General features: G+C 38.7%; 1 protein-coding gene across 1 annotated transcript in view; it reads left to right on the top strand.

The window, feature by feature from the left end:
• The window catches only part of GABRA4 (gamma-aminobutyric acid type A receptor subunit alpha4), a gene marked incomplete at both ends in the record, with an annotated part of 38,889 nt that overhangs the window by 17,133 nt on the left and 9,612 nt on the right, over window positions 1-12,144 (top strand). Inside the window, one exon of the mRNA XM_080616086.1 lies at window positions 1,905-2,164. Coding sequence (XP_080472212.1) covers window positions 1,905-2,164 — 260 coding nt within the window. The remainder of the gene's footprint in view (window positions 1-1,904; window positions 2,165-12,144) is intronic.

The following is a 12,144-nucleotide window of genomic DNA, read 5'->3' as shown; positions in this document are numbered from 1 at the left end:
TAAGTTACAGATAATTCTCTAAAATGCCTTTGAAAGCAAATGGCTTAAAGTATGGCTAAAAAGTATCTTTCGAGTTTTCTGATAAACTCCAACAGAGACCTTGTTTTCTAAAGGTTTTCTTATAAGAAAAGGTAGGCAAGAGATAGGAATGAAGCCAGAACACCTGCTATAATACCAGCTTTCTAGTGGAACTGTGAGAAGAGGCTATCCAAAAAAAATCTTTCCATTGGACACTGCAGAAGCTTGCAAGTATTTAGCTCTGAATATTTGCAGTTTGTGTGTATATATGGTATTTTTTTTACCAGAACCTGATTTCCTACCCTGTAAAACCCTGTGGCACATATTAAAGAGCAATTGCAGTGGCAACTGTAAGTATCCCAGAAAAATGATTTAATCATCGACTGATAAAGACTATGGCAATAAACTGCAATCCTGTTATGGCCTGCCTGCTCCTCCTTCTATTTGGGGAGTGGTTGTCCATTCAAATCACTTCACCCTATTCCATCTATTAAACAAATGTCTTAAAAAAAAACAATTCAGACAAGCTGTTTGCTTAGTGGACAAAGGCAGGAGAAATAAGGATAGGGCTAATCAGGAATGGGTCTCTTCTAGGAAAAAAAAATAACTTTCCATAATTTTATTTTTTTTTTAACTCAGACTTAAATATTTTTAGTGATGTGTTTTTCAACACCTTCCCACTGAAGAAGGTTTTGTGAACTTGCATCTGTGTTTTTATCCCGCTGAGTTTGCTCTGAGATATTCTGTGTGCTTTCACAAACTGGCTATTATTTTTCCTTTTTTTTTCTTCTTCAGTAGGAAGGACTGGGTTTTTTTGTGTCCAGTTCTCTGTACGGCAGTGTCTAGGTGAAACTTTTTCATATTAGATTACCCATATGCAATACCACTGCTTAAGGAATAGGGCATGTGAAGATCGTGTTGGAAACCATGCTCTTAATTATTTTTAATTCTTCTGAGCATATGCATTTAATCTTGAATTAAAATGGATACAGAATTCTTTTCATAAAAGTAAAGACATCTGCATTTGTAGTCAGTCTTTCTTGCCATTATCGTAGTAGGACTTATGCAGTGTTCACTATATTCTTGGTATTACGTTTGCATGATATGGGATAATTTGGATGAAAAAGGAAAAAAAAATCCTGCCCCATAGCTTACTTTTATACAGCATGTATTTGCACTTCAAGTATTCCCATGAAGTGGGCATATTTTGAGTTCAGTGTTCATGCCTGTATACTTTAATTAAAAAGTTGTTCTTTTGGAAGATTAAATTCTAATTAAATTTCATTGGTTAAGTAGTAGCAGAAGGGTTTAAAAAATAAGGTGATAGTTTCTTAATTAAGAGAGTTACTAACATAATATTCTAGTTTTCCTTAGCACCAAAATAATTGGCCATGACTTACTGGCACCTAGATTATAAATGAGATCAGAGGAACAGGTACAGACTAATAGGTGGCATTCTGAACCCATTGCAGGAAAAATCATGGTTTTGTTGCAATCTGAGGAGCACAGACATGATTTAACAACTTAAATTATGTTCAGATGTTTATAAAATAACTTGTTTTAAGAGCTAAAATAACTCTTTTTAAGAAATTCTACCAAACTTGACACAAAAAGAATGTGAAATGAAGGCTTCCACGTTTTCGTCATTTGAACTGTAGATAATCTGCTGAAGTCATGGCTTTCCATGCCTCCTTTAAAAATCTGGTTAACTGTTTTGTATGCATAGCTGCTCATAGATATATAATTATTGCCATGACTTAAATCTAATGAACTATTCACAAGCAGCAGAGAGATTTCTGAGCGATTTAAAAGTGTTTGAAGCTGCTTGCCTATTCTAGCTTTGTTTTACTCATACTCAGCAATGTTTTTGCTTTATTTCTTTGAAGGAATAACTACAGTGTTGACAATGACGACACTGAGCATCAGTGCAAGACATTCACTGCCAAAAGTATCATATGCTACTGCCATGGACTGGTTCATAGCAGTCTGCTTTGCCTTTGTGTTCTCTGCTCTTATTGAGTTTGCTGCTGTCAACTATTTTACTAATATTCAAATGGAAAAAGCCAAAAGGAAGACGGTAAAATCCCTTCTTGAATTTCCAGTTGCTCCACTACAAAGAAAAAGAAGTACAGAAGAGACACTCATGGTAGGTTTTCAGCCTATGTTAACTTCTTTATCTTTTTGGTACAGTTTCTTGGTAAAAACAGGCCTTTAACTTCCTTCCAGGTTCCTTCTGAGCTAACGATGCAGTAATTCAGCCTAATGGAAGGCTAATGCTACACTGTATTAAATGATGAAAACTTGTAAAACATGACTTAATTCTTACTTGCATTATTAGATTAACTCAGGAGAGAAGAAGATTGTGTCCATCTATACTTGCAGTCTCTTCTGTTATTTAGTTGATTCTGATTGGACTGATAATATAGACCAAGGTATTACATATTGTAAGGAAAACATGATATCTTACATAGCTAATGTCTCTAATTAAAATAAGCTAAGGCACTGCAGCAATACCTTGGTGCACTTCCTTAGATATCACAGTTCTCCTTTCATTGCATGTATTGCATATTCAGAGTTTTCTTTCTTCATGAGACACCTATCTAACAAAGTCATTGCAGCACCTGCACTGCCATGTGGTAGGCCAGTAATTCCTAGCCATGGCTGACTCCTGGCAACACCACTCAAGAAATAAGATGCTGACAGCAGCAGTGTAATTTACTCTTCCTGTCAGGCTGACTTTGTAGTTTCCTTTGGCTGAGCCATAATTTAAGAACTGCTGTTTTAGACTGACTCTTGGTAATTTTGTCTTCTGTCTCTTTCATATCTCATTTGTCTCCTTTCCTATTCATCTGCTCTCTTTTTTGCCTTCCCACCCCTTCCATTTGCTATTGCTGCTCAGCTGCTGTCCTCCCACTTCCATTTTTCTTTCTCTTCTTTGCTGTTCTACCATAGAGTGCTACTGCTTTCAATCTTCTGGCTGTGTTGTTCTGTTAGCTCCCATTTCTGCTTAAAAGCTTAGATGTGCTCCTGAAGAGTGTGTTACTCATCACTCTGGGAACAAGAAAAAGTATGTTTGGTAGCGTGGAGTTGGCCATGTACAAAGAGGTATTAGTGCCATTAGTTTATGTTAAGCTTCTTGATTGTACAGCATGCAGTTTAGTATCTCATGCACTCCTGAGGAGGGTTAATAAATACTGCTTTTGGTGATAGGTTTCATTTGGGTCCATAGGAATATAAATTGCACAAGAACAGTTTCATCCTAGGCTTATTTATAAGATTTGAGTAAAACAAAAGGAAAAAGTAGTTTTCTCAGGTAGCAACTATGGAGGCTTAACAAAATTGTTTTGATTATGGTCAGAATTGCTGTGTCAGTCTTGTGTCATGCTTAGCCACTTGTACATGTTTTGGAAAAACTCTTCTTTCTATTTCTTCCCCTACCCCCTCCCCCCCTTTTTTTTTTTAACAACAGAATGCATCCAAATTGAGAGCTTGGTAAAATGAGAAGTGAATAGAATCATAGAATCATGCTTAATTAATTATTCTGTGATAAAAGTAGTCGTGTGCTTACAGATTTGGGGATTTTGAAAGCCCTTAAAGGAGAAATCTACTTTTTGAAGGGTTACACATTAATGTTATGAGCATGTGAGTGAGTAATAATGTTGATTGTACGTTGAACGCTTGTGTATTTTTGCTGGTTGGTTTGTTCTGGTTTGTTGGTTTTTTAAACGGCTTTTTCTCCAATTTCGCCTATGCTAAGACTTGAGTCTTTGCTCTTCCAGGACAGGAGTACATGGTGAGATCACGGATACTGTTATAATGACTTAGCTACCATGCAGTCCTTTCCATAAATAGAGGATAACTTCTGTTCCGGTCTCCTGCTGCACAGAATGGAAGCTAATTTGTTCTAATTTGTTAGAAGCTTATATGGGTGTTAGACTCTGCTTTCCAACCTAACATATAATATAGTCCTTTCCTTAAAATGTTTAGTTTTGTTTATGAAAGACTAATCTAGAATTTTCTTATGCCTTATTATGAATTTGAGTTTGTTGGGTTTTTTTTTTCCACTGCACATATGCTGTCTAATCTGTGCTGATTTACCAGAGATAACAGAATCTCAATTTTCCTATGAGTTTGTGGTGCAAAGAATGCAGGACAATAGCCTGCCTGTAGCATGTAATCTGTGAGCATTGTTTCTTTCAAGTTTCATCTCCATAGCTAAATGATAGGGTTTGATATCTTAACTCAGTTTATGTTACAAAACAGTCTGTACTACATTGCCACTAGTGTGCTAGCAACTCTGTTGTTAGCAATGCAATTGCCAGAGCTCAAGGAAAAGTTTAATATAAAACTTGAAACTTTTCAGAGAGACTTCGACTAGTCTGGTAAATTTGTCAGTATTCCAAAATTCAAAATTTTTACTTAGCCCACAGAGGAAGTGTGTGTAAACTGGGAAAAAAGATGCCCAAATACCTAGACCATTTTTTTCTGGTGCATATCTCACCATTTGCAACCCACTTTGGATCTTCTAAAACTGGAGGGGGAGAGATCCCTCTTACACCTCTGTCGTGGTTTAAGCCCAGGCTGTAAATCAGAACCACGAAGTCCACTTCCCCCCCCACCTTTCTTCCCCCCGCTTCTGGAGGGACGGGGAGGAGAATCAAAAGAATGCAGCTCCCACGGGTTGAGATAAGAACAGTTTAATAACTAAGGTATAACACAAATCACTACTGCTACCACTAATAGTAATAATGATAAGAGAAATAACAAGGAAGAGAATACAACCGCTCACCAACCGGTACCTCACCCCCACCCTGCAGTGATCCAGCCCTTCCGGGGACTCTCTGTTCTACATCCCCGGGCATGACGTGCTATGGTATGGAATACCTCTTTGGCTAGTTTGGGTCAGGTGTCCTGTCCCTGCTTCCTCCCAGCTTCTCCTCCTCCCTGGCAGAGCATGAGACTCACAAAGTCCTTGGTCAGGATAAACATTCTGACCAGCAACTGAAAACATCGGCTTTATCAATATTTTCCCAGGCCGAAAGTCAAAACCACAGCGCTGCAACAGCTACTAAGAAGGAGAAAAACTGACTGCTACTGCTGAACCCAGGACAACCTCTTAGTCCTGTACTTTTGCCTGCCTTGAACTGGCATACTGTTGCACTGGCTTTTCACAGTTGAGGTCCCATCTGTGTAAGTGCCCTGAAAACAGAAAACATCCAGAGCAGTTGAGGCTGTTAAGGAGATCAAACAAGGTGAAAGTATACTTTTAAAGGGCTTAATTTTATGGGCTATTGTTTCTGCATTATTCACTGGGTTGTTACATGCACTTGATTTTTAATTTTATTTATTTTTTTTTCCCCTCAAGTAACATGGTTGGATTGTCCTAGAGGGCTTCTGGGATGGAGCAAGTTGGTCTGTGAAACTGGGTTCCCTATAGAACATAGGGATTTTACTATTTGATAGTACTAGAAATTAGGTATATTAATAGTACATTTTGGTAAAATAAAGATAAATTGCACATAATTGGAAGTCCTTTCTTAACATGTATGTGACTGATTTCTGACCATAGAATTAAAGTGAGTTTTCTATACTGGATCAGTTCATATATTACTCACGTTGATTAGAATTCTTGGTGGTGTGGTGATGTTTTCTTTTTGATCAGGAACACTTTTCCAGTTGTCTGGGACCAAAGGCAACTCTTCTTATGATCAAATTATTTGAGTTGTGCTAATTCATATTATGTATTCACCACAACCAGTACATCTTTACTGTAGCAAATGCAGACTATATTCTTTTCTAGGTTATTCATTTGTGTAATTGTATTTAATTTTTTGAAACCTCATGATGGGTGATGGATCAATGTATTGATTACAGTAAGCATTAAATTAATTTTGGAGGCTAGCTAAGTAATCTGAATTGTATTAACTCCAACAAAAAATTAGTGGGTTGGGGGTGGCAGGAGTGAGCCTGTAGTGCCTGCAGATGCAGGTGTCCTCCTCTATCAGTTGATGTGGTTTTAGCCATGGTCTTACTCAACGTCTCTTTACCCTCCTCCTCTCCCTGCCTCATTTCAACTTTCTTCTTGTTGCCTATAACTCTCTGCTACAAACTTAATGTATCCCTATAAAGAGTGTAGTTCTGCAGTAGACATCCCATGGGTAGGGTCCAAGCTTGCTTTAGATCTGCCTTGAGTTCACAAGGAACTTGGACAGCCTCACTTATCCCTTCTGTCACACACAGTGAGACCATACTGGAGTCTGTCTAAGACAAGACAGATGACTTACACCATGGTCTCATGTGATTTTGTTGTCTTTGGAACAAGTTAAAATGCTTTCAGGTTAGAAGGAATTTCTTTACATTGAGGGTGGCAGAACACTGGAACAGGCTGCCCAGTGAGGTTGTGGAGTCTCCCTCTCTGGAGACATTCAACAGCCTTCTGGACACGTTCCTGTGTAGCCTGCTCTAGGTGGCCCTGCCTTAGCAGGGAGTTTGGACTAGATGATCTCCAGAGATCCCTTCCACCCTAGTGATTCTGTGAACCTGTTCCTAATGTTCTGAACTACTTTCTTTAATAAGAGCAGAAATGTCGTGCAAGTCAGTGTGTGATGGAAATGAATGATTTATAGTTTGTTATTGGACTTCTGAGTCTATTTTTATGCTTCTGCACTATTTCCTTCTCACTGTATTCCTATGAAGTTTATTTTTAAAGATGTCCTGGTTTCATCTGGGATAGAGTTAATACCTACCCAATTTTGGAGATGAAGAATGCTACTGAAAGGTAGTCTTCAAAAAACAGGCTCCTAAATACTGTTAACATGAGCTTCAACCTCAGCTGTTTGTCAAAAATGTGTGAAACTTGGAAAAAAACAGATCAGACTCAGAAGACCCTTTTGAATGGAATAATTTCATTAAACTCAGTCACAAGTAGATTGTAACTCTCAAATTTCTCTCCTATTTTCTGAAGACAGTAAAGTGTCTTGTTGTCTTGAGTAAGCCACATAGCATCTAATGGAGGAACTGAAGGGACAAACTTCACTGCCATGTAGGTGTGCACTCCTTTCCTTAGTAGGATGATATGTGATTGGCATGTATCTGACACGTTTACAAGAAACATTTTCATGTGGGCAACATACATATGTTCTTTTATATGTGGTCAAGATGTATTTTCTGTGGCTTTCTTTGTGGTCATATGATGGACAGAGCTCAAGTGATGTGATGGGGGGTGGGAGGAAAGTGGGGATCCTTTGGCAGCTTTTGGTGAGCGGATGTCTAGAGTAATTTGTCTGGAGCAATTAATCTAGCTCATGCCCAGCTCTCTGCCTCATCTCCTGACTTCCAGAGCAAGGGTTCAGCTGGATAAATAGCTCTGATGGGCTGGGTACAATCCAGAGGCTATAGGCTGGATACTTCTCTTAATTCATGTGTATGCTGGGCTTTTTTTTTTTTGGTTCTTACTCCCCAGAGTTGATTAATGCTGAAACAGCAGCAGATACACTCTTGTGTCTAAGGCTTAGACTGTAAGTGAAAGTGGAAATATTAACCTTTGAAACAAAACTTCTTTTTGACTATGTAGACATATTCTGTAATGGAGAGGTGCATAAATGTACCAGATCTAGAGCAGTACTACGTTTTTTTCTTTGCTTCTACCTTGGACTAGTAAAATAATAGCTTCCTCTGTCCCAGCAAATAGAGAAGTGGAGCTAAGCCCTCTTCCCTCATATGTGGAGGGAGTTACCTGAAGAGCAGCTAGATCTTAATGGTGATACTTGGACCACAAGGTGATGATCTGCTTACTGAATTTATATGGATGCATAGCCTACCACCTCTGTGTGACTTGAATAGTCCTGCTGGTGGAACAGCATTTCAGTTTTTAAATACAATAATCGTTTTTTGCTGCTTCACTGCTTCATCACTGCCTAGGGTGTTATGGTTCAGGTTTTTTAAGGGCAGTGACATTTAAAACTCAGACCCTAATGAAGGACTTCAGGTTCAAGAAATGCTTATAGAGTTCATGCAAATGTAAGGACAGGACCATACAAAGGGAGACTGCTGTGCCATATGAATAATTTCTTTGACATGTGAACAATTTTCTGTCACTCTTGTTCTGTTAGTCAGCATTTTTGCTATCAATTATTTACTGTCGCAATACGCTAGCATCATGTTAGGTAGGATGGGAGTGGATGTAGGTTATAAACAACTAGCACATTTCATACTGAATGCTGTTTGAAAGATGGGAGCTAATAACTGTCTAGTGTAAGGTGGCAGTGGCTTAGTGGGAACTTTGACTGTTTGGATACCTGAAGATAGAATAAATACAAACTGATTCTTAAAATATCTTATTAACTACGATGCCCGGGTACAACATTTTGTGTTGTGTTTCCTCCTCATCCCCCATTTTTTTTTTCCTTCGGATTGCTTCTTTTTTGTTGTTGTTGGTTTTTTTAACTTAGTTCTCTAGACTTAGGCAAGTCCCACCCAGCAAGTGACACTACTCAAAGTGTATAAAGCTAAATATGTGCTCAAACAATACAATTGAGGCATAAATGTGTGGTGTACAATTTACAATGGTTTTCTTAATATTTCACATTGTGTGTCTTTTCACAAATTAAAGTGCTATATTAAAAAAATTGGTCTCTTTCCAAGAACCTGATATTGCTCTACCTTTAACATGGCTGAGTTGTGGAATAAATTTACACTGGAAGTAGAAACATTTGTCTACTGCAAAGTGAGCAGAGTAATTACTGGAAGTATGCAACATAGTATTAGGTTTGGGATTAACTTCTGACTCAGCCATGTTATAAAATACATTGAATTCCAGAATTCAGTTATAAAGAAGGTAAAAAACGGCTGACTGTTGATAAAATGAACCAAAGTGTTGCAGTTCAAAGTTGGGGAATGAGGGTTTTTTTCTTATTGATATAAGAAAATGGAAATGCTTTTTGTTTGAGGTGGTTCGGTTTGTCTGTTGGGGTGTTGGTTTGTTTGTTGGGGTTTTTTTAATATGCATAAAACCCCAGAAGTTTATTTTCAACACCTGATTTATAACTAAACAAAAAAATCTTGCTATTTCCTCCAAACCTTGCTAGGAAGTGTGGTAGTTGCTCACTCTTCAATTTTCTATAAGTATTATAATGAACTACCACAATAGTAGGCAAGAGAATATGAGGGATATGCTTGGCTGTTATTCATCTGATGCTCAAATAGCTGACAGTGTTTACTATAGTTGCAGGAAGACTTAATTTAAATGGTACTAGGATAAGGCTCTTATTTTGGAGACCAAAGCTCAGTAATGTCAGTCTTTCAAGTGGTTATTCTAGAAAGTACTAAACTCTATTGTCTTTAATTCTAAATATATGCTCAAATGCCATTCTGTGCCATTGTGCTGGTCTACTGGAAAAACCTTCACCATCCTCCAAAAAAAATGTATTCCTTACGGTTTTGTCCTTAGAATAAACAATACATGTTCTTGTTATTTTCATACTAATGTCAGTAGCAAGGTTTAAGATCGGGCTATTGATCTAAATTTTTATTTATACTTTTTTTTTTTTAAGAGGCAAATGTTAAGGACTCAAAACATATGTGGCAGCATTTCAGGCACACCACATCAGAACAAACCTGAATGGTGACAGGGGTAAGATTTTCAGATTGTTCAGCATCCCTTACAGTGAAAATTGTCAGGAAGTTTCGTAGTTTTCCCTGTGATCATTAGTATGAAATGATGCCTTTGAGTACGAGGCTTTTCATATTTTCTGCTTAAGCCTTTGTCTGTATTTATATTCAGATTTCAGTTTTGTTTCCCCTCCATACAGAGTTTTCAGTACTAGTGAACCCAATGACACCAAATCGCAATTGAGTTTAACAGCTGTGTGTGAGATTTCTAGCTGATTTCATTTTTATACTGGGAAGATTGGAGTCAAAAGAAATAAATGTTGAGAGGCTTGGGAAAATGCATGAGGCGATGAGTGTTCAAGGCATTTTCAGCAAAGCACTGAAGCAAATTTAACTACAGCTTTAAGGTCACCAAAAATTGAAAGCTATAGAAAATAATGAAGGCTTTTGGTCCCTGATAAGCTGTTCTTCTTCCTTTCATAGATGTTAAACAGAGCACCTCCACAGCTGATTATCACATGACCTCTCTTCATAGATTTATTCTCCCAATGTTGCTTTCAGCTCTTTCATTGTTGTCATGATATAAATAGATCTCCAAGAATTGTGCACACCAGTGATTAAGAACCCTATACATGTACATGGCTCTTAAGCATCATACAGGTAGATAGTTTTATTTGGCATCCAGTTTTTGAAAAATGGTTCTGCTAATTATGTCTCTTTAATAACCTTGAATTCACTTGTCTTTCACGTTGTATACTTTTAGGCCTGTCAGAGAATCATAGAATGTTATTTGGTTGGAAGGGGCCTTAAAGATCACCTAATTCCAATCCCCTTGCCATGGGCAGTGATACCTTCTACTAGACCACATAGTTCCCCATCCAACCTGGGAACACTTCCAAGGGTGGGGCAGCCACAGCTTCTCTGGACAATCTGTTCCAGTGCCTTAGCACCCTCACAGTAAAGAATTTATTCCTAATATTTAACCTATATCTGCCCTTTTTCAGCCTAAAGCCATTCCCCCTTGTCCTGTCACTACATGCCCCTGTAAAAAGTCCCTCTCCAGATTTCCTGTAGGTTCTCTTTAGGCACTGGAAGCTGCTCTGAGGTCTCCTCAGAGCCTTCTCTTCTCCAGGGTGAACAAGCCCATCTCTCTCAGCCTGTCTTCATGCTCCAGCCCTCTGGCATCTTTGTGGCCCTCCTCTGGATTTGCTCCAAGAGGTCCAAGGCCTTGATGTGTTGGGGGCCCTAGAACTGCACACAGTATTCCAAGTGGAGTCTCATGAGAGCAGAGTAGAGGAGCAGGATCACCTCATTTGACCTGCTGGTCACGCTCCTTTTGATGCAGCCCAGAATACGGTTGGCTTTCTTGGCTGCGAGTGCACACTGAAGCTGGTTCATGTTCAGTTTCTCACTGATTGATATCGCCAGCTCCTTCTCCTCAGGGCTGCTCTCAATCCATTCTCTGCTCAGGCTGTATCTGTGATTGGGATTGCTGCGACCCAGGTGTAGGACCTTGCACTTGGCCTTGTTGAACTTCATGAGGTTGGCATTGGCCCACCTCTCAAGCATGTCAAGGTCCCTCTGGATGGCATCCCTTACCTCCAGCATGTTGACAGCACCACATAGCTTAGTGTCTTTGGCAAACTTGCTGAGGGTGCACTCAATCCCACTGTCCATGTCACCAATAAAAATGTTAAATAGTAGAACATATAATGGATTGCTGCTCTTACCTCCTATTGCATGATTCAGATTGCAATATGAGCAGCACAGGTGGTGCACTGGCTCTCATAGTTTCTCTCCCCTCATTTCTTTCTCTCCAGATAATCTGCATTGCTCTTTGCGCTGCTAAAGCCATGAACTAGAATTCACTGTACTTTGTGGCAGGTGGAGCTTTTACTTGGTCATACTCCAGGGCTCTGTAAAGCAAAACAAAATCTCTAGTACTATCGCAGTAAGATTTTGATTGACTGGCTGTACAGCATAATAGTAAACCATGGTAGATTTCTCCTCCAACTTGTGCATTTGCTAGCAGCACGGCAATATGGTGACTCAGTGGGATTTGGAACAAGCAGCATTATTTACACTGATGACAACATGCTACTTCCCTGGTAAATGTCATATGGTGTGAATTTGGCAGGTTATCTAATGTCCTCCCAGAAGAACAGACTGTTTTCTGCGGAAGGAATGATAAGGACAAAAACCATGGTAGAGTTTAATAGGAAAATATTACTAGAATACCACACAAACAATTTTCATGTTGCTGCTAAACAGTAAGTAATGCCAGACTTTTGGTAGCTTTAAGGCTTCCAATTTTTGCATGAGTTTTTGTTTGAATTAGTTGAGATCTCTCAGTTTAAGAAACCTATGCTTTCATACAGCACATCACTGACTTTCCTGTGTACTAACTTGTGACTTGCTGAAGGTTTTATGGTGCTATCATGGAAAGCTCTAATCTTAGTCTTGCAAAATTAACATTGAAGCATACAGATTTTTTTTTTTTTATTGTTTCGTTTTCAT

This window comes from Psittacula echo, assembly GCF_963264785.1.
Source record: "Psittacula echo genome assembly, chromosome: 1".
NCBI classification, from domain to species: Eukaryota; Metazoa; Chordata; class Aves; order Psittaciformes; family Psittacidae; genus Psittacula; species Psittacula echo.
This window is presented reverse-complemented; position numbering and strand designations above follow the sequence as displayed.